The sequence below is a fragment of the Helicoverpa zea genome, chromosome 1, assembly GCF_022581195.2.
Source record: "Helicoverpa zea isolate HzStark_Cry1AcR chromosome 1, ilHelZeax1.1, whole genome shotgun sequence".
Lineage (NCBI taxonomy): Eukaryota > Metazoa > Arthropoda > Insecta > Lepidoptera > Noctuidae > Helicoverpa > Helicoverpa zea.
This window is the reverse complement of record NC_061452.1, coordinates 1,079,817-1,103,126: the sequence shown is the minus strand read 5'-3', so window position 1 is coordinate 1,103,126 and position 23,310 is coordinate 1,079,817. Positions and strand designations below refer to the sequence as shown.

General features: G+C 37.1%; 1 protein-coding gene and 1 non-coding gene across 8 annotated transcripts in view; one reads left to right on the top strand and one right to left on the bottom strand.

Moving 5' to 3' along the window:
• Positions 1-23,310, top strand: part of LOC124633911 (obscurin) — a 121,077-nt gene that overhangs the window by 44,841 nt on the left and 52,926 nt on the right. For all 7 annotated transcript variants that reach the window (XM_047169329.1, XM_047169323.1, XM_047169293.1 and 4 more), the window contains 2 exons: positions 2,733-2,873; positions 22,095-22,226. In XM_047169329.1, the coding sequence (XP_047025285.1) occupies positions 2,733-2,873; positions 22,095-22,226 (273 nt within the window). The remainder of the gene's footprint in view (positions 1-2,732; positions 2,874-22,094; positions 22,227-23,310) is intronic.
• Positions 16,185-16,256, bottom strand: Trnae-cuc. The gene has a single exon. It is a non-coding gene; the product is annotated as a tRNA-Glu (tRNA).

Below are 23,310 nucleotides of genomic sequence, written 5' to 3'. Positions count from 1 at the left end.
TAGAGCCGATTGGCCAATACACCTGTAATAACGGCTTTTTATTCAAACAACAGTCTGACTGAAAAACCAACAGCTTAGGTACAAAAAATATATCAAAAGTCCCTTCTCTTGCCAAGAATCTGAGAAGTCACTCAAGTGTCTCCGTCACATGATGCAACCTGATCTACCGAAACCCTGACAGTGAAATGGCCCACGGCTGCTAACGTCATCACTACTTTTAACTACACATCTGAAACGAGACGACCTGCCTTGCCTGTCACGAACTGGTAAAATATTACTCGCATTGTTTGTCAAAAAGTTGCCGTTAATCTTAGTGTTTTATGACTGTCCATGAAAAAGATACACACCTTTTTGGTACCCTTGTAGGAGAATTATTGGAAGGTTTGAGTGTTCAGGAAGTAGCTGATAAATTACCATGGAAGACGTTAACTTTAAACTGCTTTTCATTATCCAATTAAGTCAGTTCATTGGGAGCTTCGAAAAGATGAATGACAGCAATGTATTCCTATCATTACAATTTTGTTACTCAAAGGTAAATACAGCCTGAGAAAACAGATGATAAGTCATCTATGTATATTGTCATTTATGAAGCTGTTTATGAGCATTCTGCTGATCTTCATATGACAAGAACTATAAACTTGTATATTAATTTGTTTACCTGAACATTTGAAAGTGCTATAAAATATTTACTACCTGAAATAAATAAACTCACAAATGCGCACCTTTACACACGTAGGTAAATAAATACCAAGGAAATCATTTGGCATGTGTATTGAATTCTTGAATCCTTTCACAAGAATGTTTTCTGAAAAGAAAAATTCTTCTTAATTTGACGAGTACGTGAATCAGCTGATCGGAGCTGATTGCTGACGATATAGGTACCGTGTGCAGGCTTCTGAGTACAATGTACTTGTAAGAGTCATCGTTCTTGTAAATACTGGAATCAGATAGTTGTTGTTTTAGTAAATACTAGGAGGAAAACAGGAAATTATTTTTCAGTTAGTCACGCATGGTTTAACAATAATTTCTGAATGAGAAAAGCAAAGATGGTTTGGATGATGATCATGTCTCAATGAGTCAACACAAAAGCAAACTAGCATTATACAATAGGCATGATGACAGTAATCAAAAATCATTAAAATAATATATTTATTAAATTAAACTTGAAGCTTGGAATATAAAACGCGCATTGTTTTCTTTATTAAAAAAAAAAGTCGTGGTAGCCTAGTGGGTAAAGGACCAACCTCTCAAGTATGAGGGCGCGGGTTCGATCCCAGGTCAGGCAAGTACCAATGCAACTTTTCTAAGTTTGTATGTACTTTCTAAGTATATCTTAGACACCATTGACTGTGTTTCGGATGGCACGTTAAACTGTAGGTCCCGGCTGTCATTGAACATCCTTGGCAGTCGTTACGGGTAGTCAGAAGCCAGTAAGTCTGACACCAGTCTAACCAAGGGGTATCGGGTTGCCCGGGTAACTGGGTTGAGGAGGTCAGATAGGCAGTCGCTTCTTGTAAAGCACTGGTACTCAGCTGAATCCGGTTAGACTGGAAGCCGACCCCAACAGGATTGGGAAAAGGCTCGGAGGACGATTGTTTTCTTTATTAATAATGTGATTAATATGTATTTTTATAAAATAAAATTACGAAATAAGGCAATCCGCCATGATATCTTGAACACCAATCAGAGCTCGTGACGTCATTTCTCAAAACAAATCGCGCGAAAGCGCGCGAACGTCACATTTCGTTATTGTGAACTTCCACTGCGATCTTTGTTTTTAATTAATTAATTGTTTATAACACGAGTTATGGAGCCCGGATTTATCAAGGCAAACAGCGCTAATTTGCCTAGAATTGATATCATAATGCTGGGAAAGTTTTTGGCATCAAATAAAGATTTTTGTTCAGCTGAATTTAGAAATGTTAAAACTTCCATGTAAGTATACTAGTTTAATTAAAAAACAATGAGAGATGAAACCTAACCTCGAAATAGTTATTTACATTATAAACTATGCTAGAATCTAGAGAACTATGTAATAACTTACATCAAAGTGATCTTCACAAAAATAAAGTTGTACCCTGGGCAATATTGCTTTTGAATCTCGCCTTGCAAGTTTAAGCCACTTGTTTCGTATTTTTTTATTGTGAGGAACGTACACAAATAACTCATCAGGAGTTGTTTTGGATGTGTTCTTACACTGGGGGACCCCACAACACCTATGCCCTTTCGAATTCATATTTAATAACACAAAAAACTTAATTATTGCACGAGCGTTGTTTACTTGCGTCTTGTAATTTCAGTTGTGACGTCACAAGTGACGACATGACACTGACAAGCGTTTTCGCGCCGGATTCAAAGTGGACAGAGAAAAATGCAATTATTTGATAAAAAAACTTCGCATTTTCTTAAAATTAATGATTTTTCATATAAAATAGACGTATACCTACATCATACAAAGGAATTTAAAAATTTGTCATCATGCCTATTGTGATGTATTAGTATTTGCCTACACAAATACCTAAAAAGTAGTCTTCGATGCAATTCCTTTGGGTATTACCCATTTACCATCGAGTGATTCTTATGAATACCTACAACTCTTCTCGACCGATATACATACTCTCAAAAAAACTACAAAACAGAACAACACTGCACAATACTCACTCTGTCTATGTATCCCTTTACATGTAAACTAACAGCCATTTCATCCAGTAACATGGTCCCTACCCGTCCAGGGCGCCCCGGCTCGACCCAGACCTGGACGTTCAAGCCGAACTGTTGGACGCCAGCGCCGCCAAGCACAAGATCGCTGTACGACCCAAGAAGAACCATCCTAGGAAAAAGACGGGGTCTGCTAAGACTGAGGACGCAGGAAGGTAAGAGGAATTGTAATTTTCGAAGGTAAATGATGAGTTAGGGATTCTAGGGACTTTTCTTTACATGACAATAAACATTCACAGACATAAAGGTAACAGGGAATTCGAGAGAAGTCAGGTAAAAGCAAAGTCTTTTCATGCTGAACCTATTTTAATACAAGCGGCTTATCCTAACCTACCACACTATGAAAATCCCATAGATCTGTCAAATAAAATACAGAACAAAAATTCATATGGCGTGACCGTGTTTTTTTCCAGTGTATAAGTTTGTTCATTGTGTATAATTTAGTTCAAGTATTACATAACAATGATGTATTAGCGACGGTTAAAAGCTTCGTGACCCCAATACTGGTTGTTACGAAATACGATTTGCGAATATCGTGCGCTTAGCGGTGACACGCGATGTCACCGTCGCGTTTTTGTAGGACATTTTAAAAGTTTGTAATTAACATTAATTGTTGAAAAAATAATGGTTCTTGTACTAATGAAGTTGTTAGCTGGCGATGTGCGGGTTTTTGTACAATCAGAAATAAAAGAGCTTAGGTATTTAGGTATACATGAAACTGGCATAATAGATTTAATAGTTATGCGGCCGAATATGTTATCATTTCTGTAAAAGGAAAAGAAAACGCATAATGCAACCACCGTAGGTAACATGGACTAGTAGCAGAAAACTGTATTTTTTTTTACATACGAACGTACATTTCTACCAATTTATACACATATCTAGACGATCTAGCCGCCATTGACAACATAGAAATGGTTTCCGCTCTCAACTGTTTGACATAAAAATATGAGTACATGAGTTCGCACTCCGATATCTCGGTCAAGATCCGACCATGCCCCATGCAGTTTTTAATAGTTTGTCCTCAATAACCGAAGATATAAAAATCATCGAGATTTTCACTTTGATCATCATTTACAAGTGGTACAAATTTTGCAGAATTTTAAATATTTATTCCATCGACGAAGTTGAAAATCTGCAATTCAAAAATAAAAGGCGATTTTCAGTATTATTTTTTCTAGTCGGCAGTGGGTTTTTCGACCTGCCACTGGGTGTTGGACTGCACCTGATTGACATATTTGTACCGCGTATATTTTTATTTGCTTTTGTCAAACCCACCTAGTTTTTCGAAGTCGGGGTTTTGACTTTAGCTTAGCAAAAGTTCATTCATCCGATGATGATTTCGCTTTGTGGCTGCCATAATGTCTCATAATTTTAAAACATGAGATAATTTTGGAGTCGATATGAATAAAGTTGTAAACAATTTTCCGAACTGTAAAGCTGAAGACTCCGTGTAATTTGAAGAGAATGAACACGTAAATATTAATTACGGAGATTGCATAAGCGGCATTATGCTCATTGAATTCTAAGAAACCGCAAGTAATTGTGCGTGCTATTTACGTATGTTCTAGATTTCGGTTAACAGATTAATACAAGATGTAATTGAAAAACTATGTAGCGGTTTGCTAAGAGCCAGTTTCATTTTAGCGGAATAAATTTAATTGTAGGGTGCCTATATGATTCCATAGTCAGTTTAATTAGTTCTTATTTTTGTGTGTGTTGGGATTACCACCCCGGTATCTTTTGAACTGTTTATATTCTTACATTTGTGTCTATATTTCGATATTTTCCTCAATCATCTACTACCCAGTTTATTGCTTCACCAGTATGAATTTATACGAATGATGAATGAGCAGCTTTTATGCTGAGTGGCTGAACGTTGTAATGCTACAAAGATAAGGCACAGACGCTTTCCCCGTACACTCGGCGTAATGTTAGCTGATAAAAACCAGACGGCCAGTCGCCTCGACGTTACGCCTCAAGCCCAATGAGGAAAAGGATGGTTTACTTTGAGAAATGAAATGGGTATCATACGCGGTAGGTTTTTATTTTGACTGTCTGTAGGAGTTTTTCGTTTCAAATACAGCATTAGGCTAATAAAAAAGAAAATGAAAATGGCTTCCATATTCAAGACTTATTTTCTCGTGCTGATTTGCTCCCGATTGGTAATCATTTCAAAACGAAGGCCACAACATTATGTTACTCAATAGTTATCAGATACTGAATTGTTGAAACTGTTAGGAATTTGTTGTTACTGTCTGGGTGTCTAAATATGAAAGCGCCACGCCAGGTGACTTGGCGAGCCCAGATATCTAATCAACGTGCCATACCACTGATTCTGACAAATATCTGTCTTCGAACACATTATGTTATAATGTTCTCACCATACAAACCTATTAATTAGCCCCGTGCATAGGTATGTATTAGGTTCCATATTTCAGCAGTAACACGTGAATCTTTCGAAATTAGACATGATATTTAAGGGAGGAACGTTTGACGTGGTCTTAACATAAAAATCATCGTTTTTATATCTTGCTATTGCCGTCCACTGCTGGACATAAGCTTCCCCCAATAACTACCTACCCGGTCTTTGGTAGCCCGCATCCATCCACTGCTTGCCACCTTCTTCAAATTGGTCGGTCCACCGTGCAGCAGGACGTATGATACCTTTATACGTTTATATACTACGTATGTATGCGTACGTACGCGTACGTATATTATACTACGTTTGTCCAAAATAACAATCAACCGAGTAATTTTTTATGGACAGAAATCTGAATGCTCTAATCTTAAATTTTATAGAAATAACTGCTCGTAATTAGTGAGATTATAAACAGTTTAAATCTAATACCGACCATCAGTTTGCATCAAAATTATACAACGTTATTCTCAGGTAATATTGAGGTCGATACGCTTATATCGATGTTTATCTACCAAGGTGAATGAGAAAGGGTTTATGCTTATACTTCTCATAATTTTATACTAATGTCTATATTATGGCGGCAATCTGGCTTCGGTCCAGCACTCGGTTCTCGCTTTATGCTCCAATTGCCCAATTTTGTTCACGCTTCATGCGATTGGCTATTGTCGTAAAGATTTGGGTGGTATTTAAAAGGAAAAGTCGTGAAGAAATAATTTTATAACATATTTGAAACCGGCAAGCATAGATAACCGAGTCAATAACCTACTTGAACTGAAAACTATTCATCCAACACAAACAACGATTATAACAACATACAGACATCGTTTATAAACTAATGTATCATAAACAAAATCAAGCATATAAATCTTTAAACAAATTTACGAAACACGAAATGCATTTTTGTGTTGCATAAATCAACGCATTATTTCGATACTTCATATCAGGTCAACGTCCTCAGTGCTGACGAAAAAAATCTCGTAACTACATAATCATTTCGCGGATACGTGAGAACCGCCCAGTTTCAGGAGACCTGCCAACTTGTACGAGATTTTCTCTGACACTTCATTGTTTTAGACATCAAAGAGAACACGGAGGCCGTCGTAAAGTGGTTAAAAAAATTGGCTTGGTCGCAGCGCTTAAAATAATCTACGGTACATTATTAGCGTTATTAAGATGGGCTGCACACCTACTTGGCGAACAGACCGTTCTGTAATATACAATTTCACTATTCTCTCATTGTCTGGCCCAGTTACCGTTCACCTATGCGGCTAATTTGGGATGGCTGGAGAAGGCCTAATTTAAATTTTGGACGGTCCAGCATCTTGAATGTCATGTTTATAATTGGCAGATCCCTCGCGTGTTGTCTCGGCCTATTTCGTTTGTTTATGCCTTGCTGTAAATGCAGGCACGGTTTCCTCATGTTTTGACTTTCTATTTCTTATTTCTTAGTTTGTGTTCTTGTTTAGATTGTTGCTGTGTGCGTTTGTTTGTTATAGCGTTGCTGACGCTGATAGAATGGGATTACAAAAATCTGTCTGAGATTGTGCGATTGGCATTCGGATTGTTTGTTTTTACTGGATGTCATGGTTGATAAAAGCTGCAATTTTCGTAAATAGTTGCACAAGTATATTATTTATTGTTCGTGCTTCATTTTTATTCACATATTTAAACTTATTACAGCTAACATCGACAGTAGAATTTCAAGACGAAGTTAACAAGAGTTTTTAAAAGACTCCGATTTCGGTAAATCTCGTTAAAGTAATGTTCTCTTGTAATGTGACCAAATATGTGAATACCTACTACAACACATAACTAAAATAATGCCAACTTTTTCAATGTCAGTTACAATACGGTTTCATATCTTGTTCTGCGTAATAGCTACACTAACATAGTTTAGTTTACGTGTATTACTGAAGTTTCAGGTGCAATAAAAAGAGACAATAAAACTGGAAGACACGCCAGGCGTCTATTTTCCAAAAAATAGGGCATGAGGCCAACCGCCTACAGGTCGAAGTTCTAGCCAAATAAGTTTACTGCGTTTTCCACGTGTTTTAATAAAAAATCTAGGAAAAGACGAAGTGGAAAACTGTGCCAGTTCCTACACTACGAACTTGCACGATTTCGTCTTTTTTATATCGGGTGTGTCGTTCATAATCACATTAAATTAAATGCGTTAATATACTGGTTATTATGTGTCGATTAACACAAAGGTAAAAGAAAAATACGTAAAAATAAATAAATGAATTTTTCAAACAAAGTAAATAGAATAAAAATGTGATAAAATTAGAACACCATATAAAAGTCAGTCATTACAAACAACTGAAATTCTCCCTTGAAAACTGACAGCTGTCAACTGATCAAAACATTCGATACTCCTAACTTTATCTCTGGACAGAGTGTCTTTGGTTAGCACGTGTGCCTAGAATTTTCAGCTGTTTTAAGTGTTTTGGTGAACTTTTGTGACTTAGTTTTGTGTTTGTGTGTTGTCCTTGTGTTTGTCTCCAGTGGTGTACTGTTATTTCGGTAACTAACAACTTTTTTACAAGCATAATGGATCAAAATAAACCCCCCGATCCCGATCCTCCCGACATCTCTGCATATGCTCCACTTTCCCCGAACTATCCGCTATCCCAACTCGCTGATGTTGCTTGCAGCATCGCGGACTCCCAGACCCCATCAACCTCGAATACCAGAAAACGCTCCGGAGATGAGGCCAACATTGGCGTGTCAACCCCGCCATCTAAACAACAAAGAAACCTAGTTGGCCGCAGCAGGTACTCTGCTACTGATAAGGCACCTTTTATCGTTCATGTCTCTCGATTGGAGCCCCAGCCTAACGCCGGTACCTCTCTTCATCCTGTTACATTCGGAATATTCCTACAAAAACATAGCATTACTAACGTTGTCCGAGATGGTGTTAAAAAAGTTGGTAGGAACCGTGTATCTGTAGAGTTCAAATCCCCTCAGGATGCAAACTCATTCATTATCAACAGCATTTTACACAAGAACCGCTATGTTGCCTCTATCCCCACTTTTAATATAACTCGGATGGGAGTTGTGACTGGTGTTCCCACTGATTTAAATGAAGAGGAAGTCCAAAAGTACTTACAGGTCCCTTCAGGTTGTGGTGAAATCCTGAAAGTTCGTCGCATAAACAGGAAAGTAGTTATTGATGGGGTGACTGAATTCAAGGCAACAGAGACATGTGTACTTACATTTGATGGCCAAGTATTACCTCAAAGAGTATTTTGCTGTTACACCTCCCTTCCAGTTCAGCAATATGTTTATCCCACCATCCAGTGCCGTAAGTGCTGCAGGTTTGGTCATGTGGAACTAGTGTGTCGGTCCAAGCCTCGCTGCAGTAAGTGCGGCCATGATCACCCTGGTGATGGTTGCAGCACTTCTGAGGCGGAGGCATTCTGTGTGCTCTGCTCAGGGAATCATTTTGCAAATAGCAAATCATGCCCGGAGTTGGGTAGACAGAAGGCCATTAAGACGGTTATGGCTGAGAAGTCCCTTTCATATGCTGAAGCTAGCAAATCTGTCCCACTTCCTTCTCGCAATTATGCTAATGCTGCAAAAGCTATTCCCGCCCCCACTCAGTCATACCGCAAAACTGTTTTCCTTAAGCCAAAGACCCATGCCCCTCTATCTCCCTCTTATGATAAAGCTGCCCATCAGCAGATTATTAACTCCCCTGCACCTTCACAGCCTGATGGCTGCGCTCTGAATAACCCATTCATTGATAATAATGTTTCCTCAATAATAGATATTCTTATTAAACTTCTATCTACAATTCTATCCACCAATAATACCCAATTACCGTCCAACGTTGCCTACCAACTAACTAACCTTTTATTAAATATTAGAAATGGCGCCTCGCCAAGTATTCCTTCAATGGAATGTGAGGAGCGTGTGGCATAAAAAGCACGACCTCATATTCCTCCTCAACAAATTCAAGCCTCTGGCTTGCTCTGTAGCTGAGACTTGGCTCACCCCGAGTCTCAGTTTTAATATGCCACTATTTAATATTCTCAGATGTGACAGATCTGATGGCTATGGAGGGTCGGCTCTCCTTGTTAATAATCGTGTTCCCCTTTCCACCTTGACTCTTCCGGTTCTGGATGGTGATATGAATATAGTTGCGTGTAAAATTGAGGGTATCACTGTTTTATCAGTGTATATTTCCCATCCTCAGCGTAGGTTTTTAACCACCATTAGGGACATTTTGAATAACATAGTGGGACCTGTGCTCGTCATGGGTGATTTCAACTGTCACCACTTTAGATGGGGCTCCAATCGTTGTGATTCGTTTGGGGAAGGTTTAGTAGAAATCTTGGATGATTTAGACCTTTGCATCTTAAATGATGGTAGTCCTACTCGTAGATCCCTTCCAGGACAGCAAAAGAGTTGTGTAGACCTCACATTCTGTTCAGTAGAGTTGGCGGCATCAATTCATTGGGAATGTACTACTCTGACGCATGGTAGCGACCATTACCCCATTGTTGTAACTTTAATTAATAAAACTTATTTAGAGAAAACGTCTCCTCCACTATTGAAGTACAACTTGTCCAAACCTGATTGGTCGAGGTTTGCATCTTTACTGGAGGAGAAAATTAGTGTGCTTCCAAATTTAACTTCAAGTTTCCAAGATTCTTCTGGTCACTGCCATGCTAAGAGCTGTTACGATGGCTTTATCTCGGCCATTACCTCAAGCGCAGACTCTACATTTCCGTTGCGTAACTGTGCCAAAAATAAAATCCCGTCACCCCCGTGGTGGGATCAAGAATGCACATCGGTTATTAAAGAAAGAAAAGAGACCGAAAAACAGTACAATGATGCGATGAATAGCGACAATCTTATACGGTACAGACGAGTGTTAGCTCAATCTCGGCGGCTTCTTCGCAAGAAGAAACGTCGCGGTTGGGTTAAGTTTTGCACTTCTCTATCCCCTTCCACTCCCATTTCAGCAGTTTGGAAGAGCATTAATCGTTTCAGGCGAGGCTGCTCCCCATCTATCTCTTCCCCTATCTCGAGAGAAACTGCTGAATCCTTTTTCGACAAAATTGCTCCAGCCTATGTTCCTTCTTCCTCAGAACTTCTGCTCCCGTCTGTAAATATTGTGGATGATCCTATGAATGAACCATTTTCGTTGGAGGAACTTGATGCGGTATTACGTCATGTTAGGGATTCCGCCCCTGGCATAGACGGCATACCGTACTCATTTGCAGTTCATTTTGGTTTTGAAGCAAAAAAATATTTTTTAGGAATAATAAATTATTGCTATCAATTTGGTTGGGTTCCTGAACAGTGGAAAGCTCAGATAGTAATTCCCCTTTTGAAGCCCGGCAAGACTGCTGATGATCCGAATGGCCTTAGACCAATTGCTTTGTCCTCAGTGTTGGCCAAGATATTGGAACATTTAATTAAAAACAGACTTGAGTGGTTGGTGGAGTCTAGGGATCTACTGCCGAGTAGTCAGTTTGGCTTTAGAAAGGGGCTTAGCACCATGGACAGTGTGGCAATTTTGGTTACTGATATCCGTACAGCCTTTTCCAAAAATGAATCCGCTGTAGCCACTTTCCTTGACATCTCTTCCGCATACGACAGCGTCCTTCTTCCTGTTCTCAGGCAAAAATTGCAACAGCTGAGGATTCCGGGTAAGATGGTACAATGTATATGCGCACTCCTCATGTCTCGCTCTTTGATGCTCAGAGTGCAGGGGGAGGTATTTGAGGTGAGACAGACGTGGAAGGGCCTTCCCCAAGGCTCAGTTCTAAGCCCTCTACTATACAACCTGTATACAGCAGACATTGGCTCCTGCCTTAATTCTGACTGCCACCTTTTACAGTACGCTGACGATCTAGTGTTGTATGTAGTAAATCCATCTATTACGGACGCTGCCTCATCTCTCTGTCTCTCCCTGGACTCTCTGCACACATGGCTTTTGGACCATGGTCTCTCGTTATCCGCCCCAAAAAGCTCGGTAGTGATTTTTTCCCGAAAACTACTGATCCCTCAGGTCTCAGTTAACATTCAAGGACAAGATATCCCCATAGGCAACAAAACAAAATTTTTAGGCGTTTTCTTAGACTCAAAATTATCCGGGATTCACCACTTTAATTACTTGATCAAAAGATGCGAAAGAGCAATCTCCATCTTGAAAGCTCTCGCTGGTGTCTGGTGGGGGGCCCACCCCTTCACTATGAAACTGGTCTACAACGCCTTAGTCCGTAGTATCCTGGACTATGGGTCACACCTGGTGATTCCAAGCAACAAAGGTGCCTTGGCCGGTTTAGATAGGATTCAGTCTCAATGCCTTCGAATCATCTCAGGTTGCATGAAGTCGTCGCCTATTAACGCCTTGCAGGTCGAATGCGCTGAACCCCCCCTAGCCCTAAGACGTCAGTACCTCGCTTCCCGTTTCCTATCCAGGGTTATACCCAAGTCATCTCACCCCCTCATCCCAAAACTCAGAGAGCTTGACACTCTTTGTCACAGCTCCAAATATTGGGAACACAAAGAAATTCCCCTATTCCTAAAAGCATATCGGTTTTTTCAAAATTTAGAATCCCCCATTGCTCCACATCCCAGACTTCCTCTATTTAATTACCCTTATGAAGTACTTTGCTTCACCCCTAAAATATTTTATAACATTGGCATATCCAAAAACTCCCCGTCTGCAAATTCGGCCTTTAATGCGGTTTTGGGTGAACGATGGATTGGGTTTCAAAAGTTCTTCACGGATGCTTCCAAATCAAATGGTGGCTGTACTGGAGCCGCGGTTTACTATCAGAACTCTAAAATAATTTTGAAATTCAGATGTCCGAAGGAGTCTTCAGTATTTACAGGCGAGTGTGTGGCACTATTGGAAGCTTGTCGTTTTATAGAGTCCCATGAGATTAGCTATGGAGTTATATTTACTGACTCCCTTAGCTGTCTCCAAGCCCTATCCCAGAATCCCTTTAGAACTAAACTCCACTGTCCTATTGTCCTGGATATTAAAAAGTCCCTTTTCTCCTGCACTAGGCAAGAGAAAGAAGTACACTTAGTCTGGATCCCTAGCCACTGCGGTATAGCGGGCAATGAATGTGCCGATGCATTGGCCAAAGATGCGTGTTCATCTGAGTCCGCTGACCTTGCACACTTCTCCCTTCAAGGGCATGACCTGCTAAACCTCCCCAAATTGAGTCTTGAGACCTCGTGGCAGGAATGGTGGAACATCTCAGGCAAAAAGAAGGGTAGCTCTTATTTCGCCATTCAACCGGTTGTAAAACCAAAACCGTGGTTTTCCAATTTCAAAAAATACCCTAAACGGGTAATCTCAGTCCTGTGCAGAATACGGTTAGGTCACTGCTGTACACCGGTCTTTCTGCGCAAAATTCGGGTGCAGGATTCATCCCTCTGCGAGTGTGGTCTGGATGAAGGTACCCTGGACCATATATTTTTTGACTGTCCTATCAACTCATCCTTTGATTTATATGGTCGTCTCCAAAAACTTAAAATCCCTCTCCCGACTAATTTCCGTTCCCTCCTATCCCACTCCTGTCCAGAACTGCTCCAGATGCTGTTGATGTTTATTAATCAAAACAATATTAAATTATAAACTGTGGCCTATATTTAGGCCACAGTTTGTATGGTTGTGGTATATATTTTATGTTATGTGTTACTAACATTTTGTTGTTGTTTTTATATATGTAAGTGTATTTCTGTTTGTTTCAGTGTCGTCCTACTAACACATTAAGTTACACAAGATCGGCCACAGCACCATCTTAAATCAATATATATATATATTTTTTTATTTATTTTTTTAATTGTAAGCACTTCTTGCTTCTCATTTCACTTGTCATTGGCAGAATCGTCGAAGTTGACATCGACACGGATTGCCATATACAAAAATAGAATAGAATAGAACTTTATCTCTGCTTTACACATGATGTTGTAAATTATAAAAAGGAAAAATGACTCCTGTGGTTAAACCACTGGCTGGATTAGGTTATTTTTTTACAATTCGCCATTTAATATCATAAAGTATATGCGATTTGATTTAATGTGATTATGAACGACACACCCTGTATATCATCTTCTAGGTTTGCGAATCCATCTTTGCATTTTGAGTTCTGTTGAGGCATAATTAGCTTATGATAAAAGTAAGACTACTGAAGCAAAAAATTACATTCGTGATCCAACGAGGATGCAAAAAGGAAATTTCAGCAAATAATTTTCTAAACCTCTGAAGCTTTTCTAGAAAATCAAGGTCAACAAACTTTCCCAGAATCAAAAAATTCCAAAATATTTCTACTAATGCAAGTAAACACACTAAAACTACTGATCATCATAATAACCCAGAAACCAGCATACTAGCACACGTCTTCCGCTTATTATAAATTATCGTTCAGAAAATTAGTAACACGCTTTCGTATGATGACCATTACGTGGGAACATGGAGAACAAAATGACTAGCGGAGATGTCATAACGCAAAATCTCCTAAGAAAGTAGCGCACCAAAATTCGGGTGTTCAGGGTATGAGATTCGTTACTATATGCGCCCTTACACGAATAGGCATGATGACAATTTTTTAAATTCCTTTGTATGATGTAGGTATACGTCTATTTTATATGAAAAATTATTAATTTTAAGAAAATGCGAAGTTTTTTTATCAAATCATTGCATTTTTCTCTGTCCACTTTGAATCCGGCGCGAAAACGCTTGTCTGTGTCATGTCGTCACTTGTGACGTCACGACTGAAATTACAAGACGCAAGTAAACAACGCTCGTGCAATAATTAAGTTTTTTGTGTTATTAAATATGAATTCGAAAGGGCATAGGTGCTGTGGGGTCCCCCAGTGTAAGAACACATCCAAAACAACTCCTGATAAGTTATTTGTGTACGTTCCTCACAATAAAAAAATACGAAACAAGTGGCTTAAACTTGCAAGGCGAGATTCAAAAGCAATATTGCCCAGGGTACTACTTTATTTTTGTGAAGATTACTTTGATGTAAGTTATTACATAGTTCTCTAGATTCTAGCATAGTTTATAATGTAAATAACTATTTCGAGGTTAGGTTTCATCTCTCATTGTTTTTTAATTAAACTTGTATACTTACATGGAAGTTTTAACATTTCTAAATTCAGCTGAACAAAAATCTTTATTTGATGCCAAAAACTTTCCCAGCATTATGATATCAATTCTAGGCAAGTAAGCGCTGTTTGCCTTGATAAATCCGGGCTCCATAACTCGTGTTATAAACAATTAATTAATTAAAAACAAAGATCGCAGTGGAAGTTCACAATAACGAAATGTGACTTTTGCGCGCTTTCGCGCGAGTTGTTTTGAGAAATGGCGTCACGAGCTCTGATTGGTGTTCAAGATATCATGGCGGATTGCCTTATTTCGTAATTTTATTTTATAAAAATACATATTAATCACATTATTAATAAAGAAAACAATGCGCGTTTTATATTCCAAGCTTCAAGTTTAATTTAATAAATATATTATTTTAATGATTTTTGATTACTGTCATCATGCCTATTCTATATAACCCGCCTATTATTTTCAAAAAAACATAACCAATCAATGAAAATCAATGTTTGACAGATTAGTTTTGATTTGACAAGGTACCCGAACGCCTCGTTAGTTCTAGTAAATGATCACGTGTACAGGACCTACAAGGAGGCGCCTGACCTATCTTCCTTATGGCATCTCCACTATATTTCCTTACTCCGTGCGTGGGAACATGGTTGGAGGTTATTTTTCTAACCCTGTGCCATGAACCCGAATGAGATGACGAGTTCTGCACGAAGTAATGTGCTATTTATAGAGGAATGGTGTTTCGTAAACAGTGACGGTAATTGGGTACACTTGATTGATATTTTTGCATACTTGTGTAAACGTTTTCGTTAGGTATTTGAAAGTTCATGGATTTAATTGGAAAGTTCAGCATTTCACAGTTATTTTTATAAAATGTACTTACTATTAATGTACATGTTTTATTCGGTTTCCTTCGGAAAAGTACAGTGTAATAAAAACACTCCCTTATTAGTAAACACGGACTTAAGTTTAAACCGACCGTTTTTCATTTTTGGTGACACTTTAATTCGTGTTTATTAATAAGAGGATAAGATAAAAGCAGTAAAATTTTAAATTCATGCTGAAACCACGTGTTTTTAAGTCCAAAATTTTCCTCAACCTCTCACCTACATAAAATGAAATTTTCCTCCTGAAACTGTAAATAGGGCGAAATATTTTGACTGGCGTATATGTCACGAACGAATGAGCAATTCGGTTTTACAAAATAAAGGTGTATCTGAACATGAGAGGTTGTCATAAATACTAGTAGAATTGACATTTGTGTGTCTACTGGACTCAGATAGACAGTTTGAAAGTTTCCGCATTGTTGACAATTTACAAGTGCACGAACAGATCATTTTTGCGAATTCTACATAATTTTAGGGAATTAGAGAGAACAATATTTTCGGGGAGGAAAGTTTGTACGAAAACTTAAATAAATAAACAATAAATATCATGCATTTGCTAATATACCTACCTACATAGAGTTCTTAAAAAATATTACACCATTCATAACCATACTTCACATGGCTATGAAAAATACTTGATCTGTTTGCGAGCGCTTGTGAAAAACTATAGTCAAAATATCAATAAAAGTGATTAATTTATTATCCTATCACAGCAGTATTATAAAGATAAACACAATAACCAAGATATCGTCGCTGGCCCAATTATTGTTATTGTTGCGTATAGTGTTAAACCTCTTTATTTTCCTCGGGATAAATTATTTGATATCATAATTTAAACTGAGGGATTAACTGGAGTTGGTCTATTTCGAAACACCGCTCATGAATACATGGAGTTTTGTTTTAGTTGGCAAAATATGTGGAATTAAATAATCGTATAAGCTTCTGAGGTGGTGATTGTAAGAAAATTGCTATATCTATGAAATTATTTTTACATACAAATGACGTGCAATAAATAAAATAAAAGTTTACACAGTAAAAATGATGCAACAATCCAAAAATAATATTCCGATACCGGGAATCGAACCCGAGCCTCCTGGGTGAGAGCCAGGTATCCTAGCCACTAGACCATATCGGATGTTGAAGATATGTGTCAATTTGACATTTAGACTGTTTTTTAAAATAATTTTATTGTTGTTATTCTTATCGTAATCCAGTTTTATGATTATTATTTACGACTGCACAAATAATATTAAAAATCGATGATTTATCGCCATTATATATTATACTAGCCGTTTTCCCGCGGTTTCACCCGCGTCCCGTGGGAACTACTGCCCGTACCGGGATAAAATATAGCCTATGTTACTCGCAGATAATGAAGCATTCCAATGGCGAAAGAATTTTTAAAATCGGTCCAGTAGTTTTTGAGCCTATTTATTACAACCAAACAAACACACTTTTCCTCTTTATAATATTAGTATAGATACATATTGTTACCTACTTCTTGAAATTGCATATTTTTAACTTACCTAAAAAACTTAAGAATGCCAAGATATTAAAGTTGCGTATTTCTTGCTTTCTCTATTAAAAGTCACAATTTAAATATTCCCGCAATCACAATAACACAGTTACACAATGTTTTAAACAGATCTGAAAAAGGAGTCTAGTGTGTGAATATCAAGTCATGCTAAATTACATTATACCTATGCGTAGTTTATCTGTCTAATGCACATTTTAAATGATTTGTGACTTTTTCAGGTTTCAAAAGAGTACCTGCCTAATGAGATTTTAAAAGGTCACATTGATTAAAAATTTGGATAGTTTCAGAATATCGTGTTAAACATAGATTAAACACTAACCGTCTTACCACAAAAACTTTTTAACGTCAGTTTAAGACTTGTCTAAAAAAATGTCAAATTATGACGTTGACATATGGTTCATTTTGCAGCCAAAATTTTATTAGACAACTGTAAAACAGGGTTTAAAGTTTTTGTAGTAAGACCATAATTCGTCATTGTCTTTTACGTCGACAGACATAGATTAATGATAGAAATCATTATGACACTAATTATAATGAATGCACATAATATGCATAATTACTAATACCCTGCGTCTACGTACTTGGGTACTTTCTTTTCTAGAAATCTCTAGTGAACTTTCATCTATGTTATCATCTGCCTAACCTTTAAAAATATTGGGGCCACTGTACTGATGACATGGTGCGACTGCATTTCTGACTTCTTCAGTCCTGGTTGTTCCCGTAATGAATGCCGGGACTCAACCAAATATGTATGTCATCTATTTGTACTTTATAAACAAAAATCCTAGAATATGTTAACATGTAATTTTTCAGGACTAATCGTTTTTTTTTACCTACATATCTTAAAGTCTACATAAATCGTCAGTCACCTCTTTTGTATAATCTCTTAATCTTACCTAGCTTACAGACTTCAAAGCAATAGCTACGATGAAATATTAATTGTTATTACTCTATTATTACTACTATATTCATTAAATGACACATATTTTAGTTTACACAAGTGTTTTAGAAAAACACACGGAGGAAGGAAAGGAAGCGGATCTGCCATAAGGATGGTAGGTCAAGCGCTTTCTCGTAGGTCGATGTAACATGGTAGACGCGATCTGTTACTAGAACTAACGAGGCGTTTGAGTTCTTTGTCAAATCAAAACCAATCTGTCAAAGATTAGTCTTGAATGATTTGTGGAAAATAAAAAATGAGCGGGTTCTAAAGAAGGCGTGTAAGGGCGGAGCTAGTAGCGTTCCTCGGAATTTGGCGCGCTACTTTCCTAGGAAATTTTGCGTTATGACATCTCCGCTAGTCATTTTGTTTTCCTTGGCAAAACATGAATGACCTACTAAAGTACATTTGGAGACTCATACAAAAATGATGATATAACGAGTTGGCTGTATTCCACCTCTAAGATAAATTGTAGGAATATCTGAAATAATTCCAAATGTAATAGATTAGTACTGCTTTATTATAAACTCTTTTATGTTTGTTCTCTTTGAAAAGTTTGTAGATATTTTGATTCTGGGAAAGCTATTTGTGTGAAGGGCTTTATACCGTTGTGTTATGAAACATCGGTATAAAGATGTAGGTACGCCACAAAAAAAAATATTTTGCATTTTTTTTTGTGTTTGTAGTAGTTTATACTTTTTTTGAATAATTTTATATTTCGACCCTATTTTGTCTCGATAAAATGTAATTAAATTCACAAACCTATGGCATTTTTTCACATTTTTACGAGCGCTGTAAATGTCATGTAAGTATTCACAACAGTTCTTACAGGTTTTTACGAGTTTTAAATTAGTTTAAGGATTGCGGAATGAGTTTAATGGTGCTTGGTTTAAATGTAAAAACAAAAAGTGTTATCAAAATAATTTTGATAATCAATAAAATACAGGTAGAATTGCTTAAGAATTTTATTACACACAACTGGTATATTTTTATTGCTGAAATATATTTTTAATAAATATAGACTCCATAATTTTCAGTGACACCCCAGTCCACCAGCCGAGTAAGTGACAATAAATCATTTGAATTAGGGGAGATGTTCCCAAAACGGGTAAGCTAACGAAAGATGTTAAATAAAATAACCAAGAACATTACATGCAACTTGTATTTGTACTCATAGAGTTGTTTATATAATAAACTTTGGAAAACATAAGATAGTCTTAGTAATCTTCTTCAATATTCTGAAAAAAATCAAAAAAGATAAACCCCTTCGAAATACCCGCTTTGCCCTAGTGGGGGTCCTAAAACGGGTAACGCCTTTGGGCAAAGCAGGTAATGAATGAATATATGTGATAAATGAATTAAAAAACATTTTAAAAAAATATCTTAGCCTCCTATTATCCAGGAAATCTTTATTGTTAATTAGTCTCCTTAATTATGTTAAACAGTTGTCTTATTTTGATCAGTCTAGATTACTCTTTTACGTCATTAAATGTTACATTTGAAATTATAATGCTACCAACAGATAATTTTGTTAAAAATCAAAGAAAAAAAAAAATTCTTTTCCACGCTGTTCCTGTTCTTCTTCAGCTCTCTGTGGCTTTCTTTGTCTTCGATTAGCTTTCTGTGGGATCAATTGAGGAAGTGCCCCTTATTTTATTGGTGTTACATGATGATCCTCAGGTTGAAGAAGGATTGTAGTTTGTGATGGAGTCTTGCATGGTGTTATAAAATCCTTAAGAATTTGTGTTTCTGCCGTTATAGTCTTGCATGGTGTTGGAAGTTCTTCAATATACTGGCCTACTGGTGTTGGAGTATGAGGTGGACTTATAGCTTCGTCAAGAGGTTGCGGTCCAGTTTCATAACTTCCACATCCCACGAAGCATTTAAAGTTTTTCTTTTATATTTATTCACCCGATTAAAAAAAAAACAAAAAAAAAAAAAACAAATTAGGTATTTTTTACATTTGAGTCAGATAAATAATGGCACTGGTCAGCTTAATACATATCATAAATTATTCCAGGGCAAATCGGATAGTCACCCGTTATGCCCCTACCCGTTTTGCCCAAAAGCACGTTTTAAATTGCAACTACCTTAACCATAAAATAGTAAACAAGGAGACCACTAATTATTCACAATTAATAAGCATATAACATGCAAAATGATAATACAAAACTACGAAAACCATATCTTACACCATATTTGAGTAGTTAGCACTAGCATAATTCGATTTTTTTTAATAAGTTCAGCAGAAAACTTTTTTTACGTCTTACCTTGAACACGCTCGCTCCAGGTGCGCGAGCCGACTGACCGTGATCGGCAGGGGGGTAGTGCGCCACTCTACACTCACAGGTTCACACTAAGATCTATAATATTCGAATGGCAAGGCCTACCCGTTTTAGGAGGGGTACCCGTTTTAGGAACACCTCCCCTAACTTTTTAAGAACCGAAACAAATGAGGCACAAATTCCATAGATATGATCCGGGTGACATATTCATACATTAATACCTCGAATAAGATTACCCACTTAGTTTTACCGCCTATTTACTTCAAAAGAAAGTAGTCCAATCATTAGTGGAAGAAAAAAACAAAAGTAATAAATGTTCTGTTAGATTATCACAATAATCTCTTCGAAATAAAGAATGACTTGTAAAAATAAACTGAGAACATTTTATAGATATGTAAAAATGTGATTAAATTGTTATGTAGGAACTGTCTCTTTTCAATTCTTTTAGTTATTTTTTTGTAATATTTGTGTGTCGTATAACACATGTTCGAATAGAAATTCTTGTCTAATGTTCCTGTTTCGATAATTTGATTAAACGGTAATGCTGGCAATCTAAGAATTATAAGATTAATTACGGGAGCTTGTATCGACCTATTTAATATTGACTCTCGAACATCTTTATTTAGTACATATAATATTCATCACCATCTCAGCAGTTGGACGTCTACTGCTAAAGCCGGTTTGCGAAAGGATCGATTTAATTTTTGACAACATACAATTACGAGGATATAATAATATCCTTTTCTAGATCTCCTAGCTATACCTAATCCACGCAATTACTTTCTAGATTCTTAGACAAAGACTTTCAAACTAGGGTAACGAACCCCGGTTCACAGGCCAACGCTCTCATGCCGTCATCGGATAAGATTGACAGGGAAATATTCCGCAGAAATTAGTCCAACCTCTTCATCATAATTCTATTTTTAAATTCGATTTACATTCTAATTTCAAAATTTGGGAAATAACGATGAAATTAAGACCTCATTTTAGTGGCAGGCGGAATTATGGGCTTAATGGTAGTAAATGGGTAATAAGTTTATCGAAATTGATTAAAATACTTGAGCACTTAATTGAATGTGGAAAGGAAAGTTTCTTTAATCTCGTCTTCGCGAACTAAGTACATAGTTACTTCTAAGAAGATCTTTTCCAATGAACTTAAGAATGGAAATAGAAGTTCTTGTCTGACCATTGAAGACATTTATAACTGTGTACCTTAATTTTCAATTCGAGAAAGGCGAATAGGTAAATACCTACCGTCTTACCACAAAAACTTTTAAACGTCAGTTTATGCCTTGTCTAAAAAAATGACAAATTATGACATTGACATACGGTTCATTTTGCAGCCAAAATTTTATTAGACAAATGTAAAACAGGGGTTAAAGTTTTTGTAGTAAGGCCACTAGTATCTACCAGGAGAGCCGACTATTATGCATTTAAATGCCACGCCAGTAAGAATAGTCCAAAACGGACTACTTCTGCTTATCTAAATGTCAGCCGTCGCTCCAGGAGGCGGGATTTCGCTGAATATATCACGGTAGAATTTATTTTAACATAGCACATAAATAATAATAAACATGAAATATTGTTTCACTTTAAATTACACTTGTTTTTTTTAATTAAAAGTAAATCATACCTAAAACTTTGTAATATTGTTGAAAGAACTTGGGTTTTAGGGTTAAAATCTTATTCAGAGTCGTCTACGTCGCACTTATAAAGTCGTTAGTAGGTTAATGTTTCCCATAGTCTAGGAAAATGGTTCAGCAAAGAAAAAGAGTTTTCGTCCCACCATCTCGGAGAGAGTAGTTTTCGAGCGGCAAAGAGATTTGATTTTGGAACATCGTGTGCAATACTCAATTTGTGACAATCTTGATAAGACTTTTTAAACAAATACATATTAAATAAATAAACTACTGCTTAGAATAATGATTTAAGTAATTTTTATTACTGTTTTTAGATAGTTTTTTTACCTCATTTTATTTTTAAACTGAGTTTTTAAGTAAATAAACTTTAATAAGTACATCTTTCTAATATGCCATGCGCGCGCCATTTTCTTTTTTTGCATTTAGTTATTTTTTGGTGAGGTAGGATGAAAAGTTACGTCTAGCACTGAGTGCGAAGATTTTACACGAACGATTTTGCACTCTTGTATAACAAATAGGTAACTTTATTTTCTCCTTATTGTCGCTGATAATGAATCCCCCCTGTTTCCAGATGGCTGGTGCGCGTGATAGAGGACGTGCAGGGCGGCGAGCTGCGCACGCGACAGGGGTACGTCCCCGCGCACGTGCTCATGGAGAAGCAGACCGCTGAGAGGGACCAGACCGCGCTGGCCGCGAGGAGACAGTGAGTATACCGTTTGCACCTAGGTGCCCTGATAACTGGATAGGGAGAACGATGATAGTTATTGTACTAGCTTCTGCCAGCCTGACGGTTTCGCCCGCTTCCCAAAAAAACATTTTCCTGCATCCGGATAAGTAGCCTAATATTATTCTGATTTATTATGTTTGTTACTGCAAAGTTTCGTCAAAATCTACCTATTTGGTAGTTTTCGCGTGAAAGAGAAATAAACAACCATACATCCATTCATCTGTTCATGCATATCATCTTTCTTGTTTTTAATATTAGTAGGAAATAAGATTATCCAATATTCACTACGCTTCACTTTATAATCCCGCTTATTCAACTTATCAAATTCCTTTTTCGCTACACAATGGCAGTAAAGTAACATCAGACACTTGATGAAACATAAAAAAACAAAGATTGATTTCAGAAAAAGATTAGCCCGAAAAGCTTTCAACGCCCACTTCGTTATTTCGAATCGTGACTTAATTAGGCATTTCACAGACATTTAAAAAATCTGTTTCGATGTGAAAGCACGATGAATCAACATGGGGACTTTCAAAATATTTTTTTTTTAGTCCAAAAGGCGAAACACTGCTGTTTTATTATTTTCTCACGACGCGACGACGACTTATATCTTCATGTATGGACGACTTTTAAGTCACATTAGAAGGTTTTTATCTATGATTATAAGTTTGAGCACCCAAAGCAGCAGAGAGAATTTAATGTTATAACGGAAAAGACGAGGTGGAGGTCACGTTTATGTCGCCATGCTACAAATAAGTAGCCTCCATTCCTAAAACAATCTCATAATAGGTAATCAACCTTGTCCTTTCTTCTATTGTTATTACAAAGGTTACTCTCACGGAACTCCACAATTCGTGAAGCCTTGCACTTGAGAAAATCGCACATATCTTACATGCGTAATATCACAAAATTATTTCACACCTGTGGAAACATTGTAGCGTTCTAAATCTGTTTCAAAATAAGCAAAACGTGAATGTTGTATCATTGAAATTGGCTTTTAAATATGTATTTTGCTTGTGTATGATGCCTTGACTATTTTTAGTATGTGACAATAGTAAGG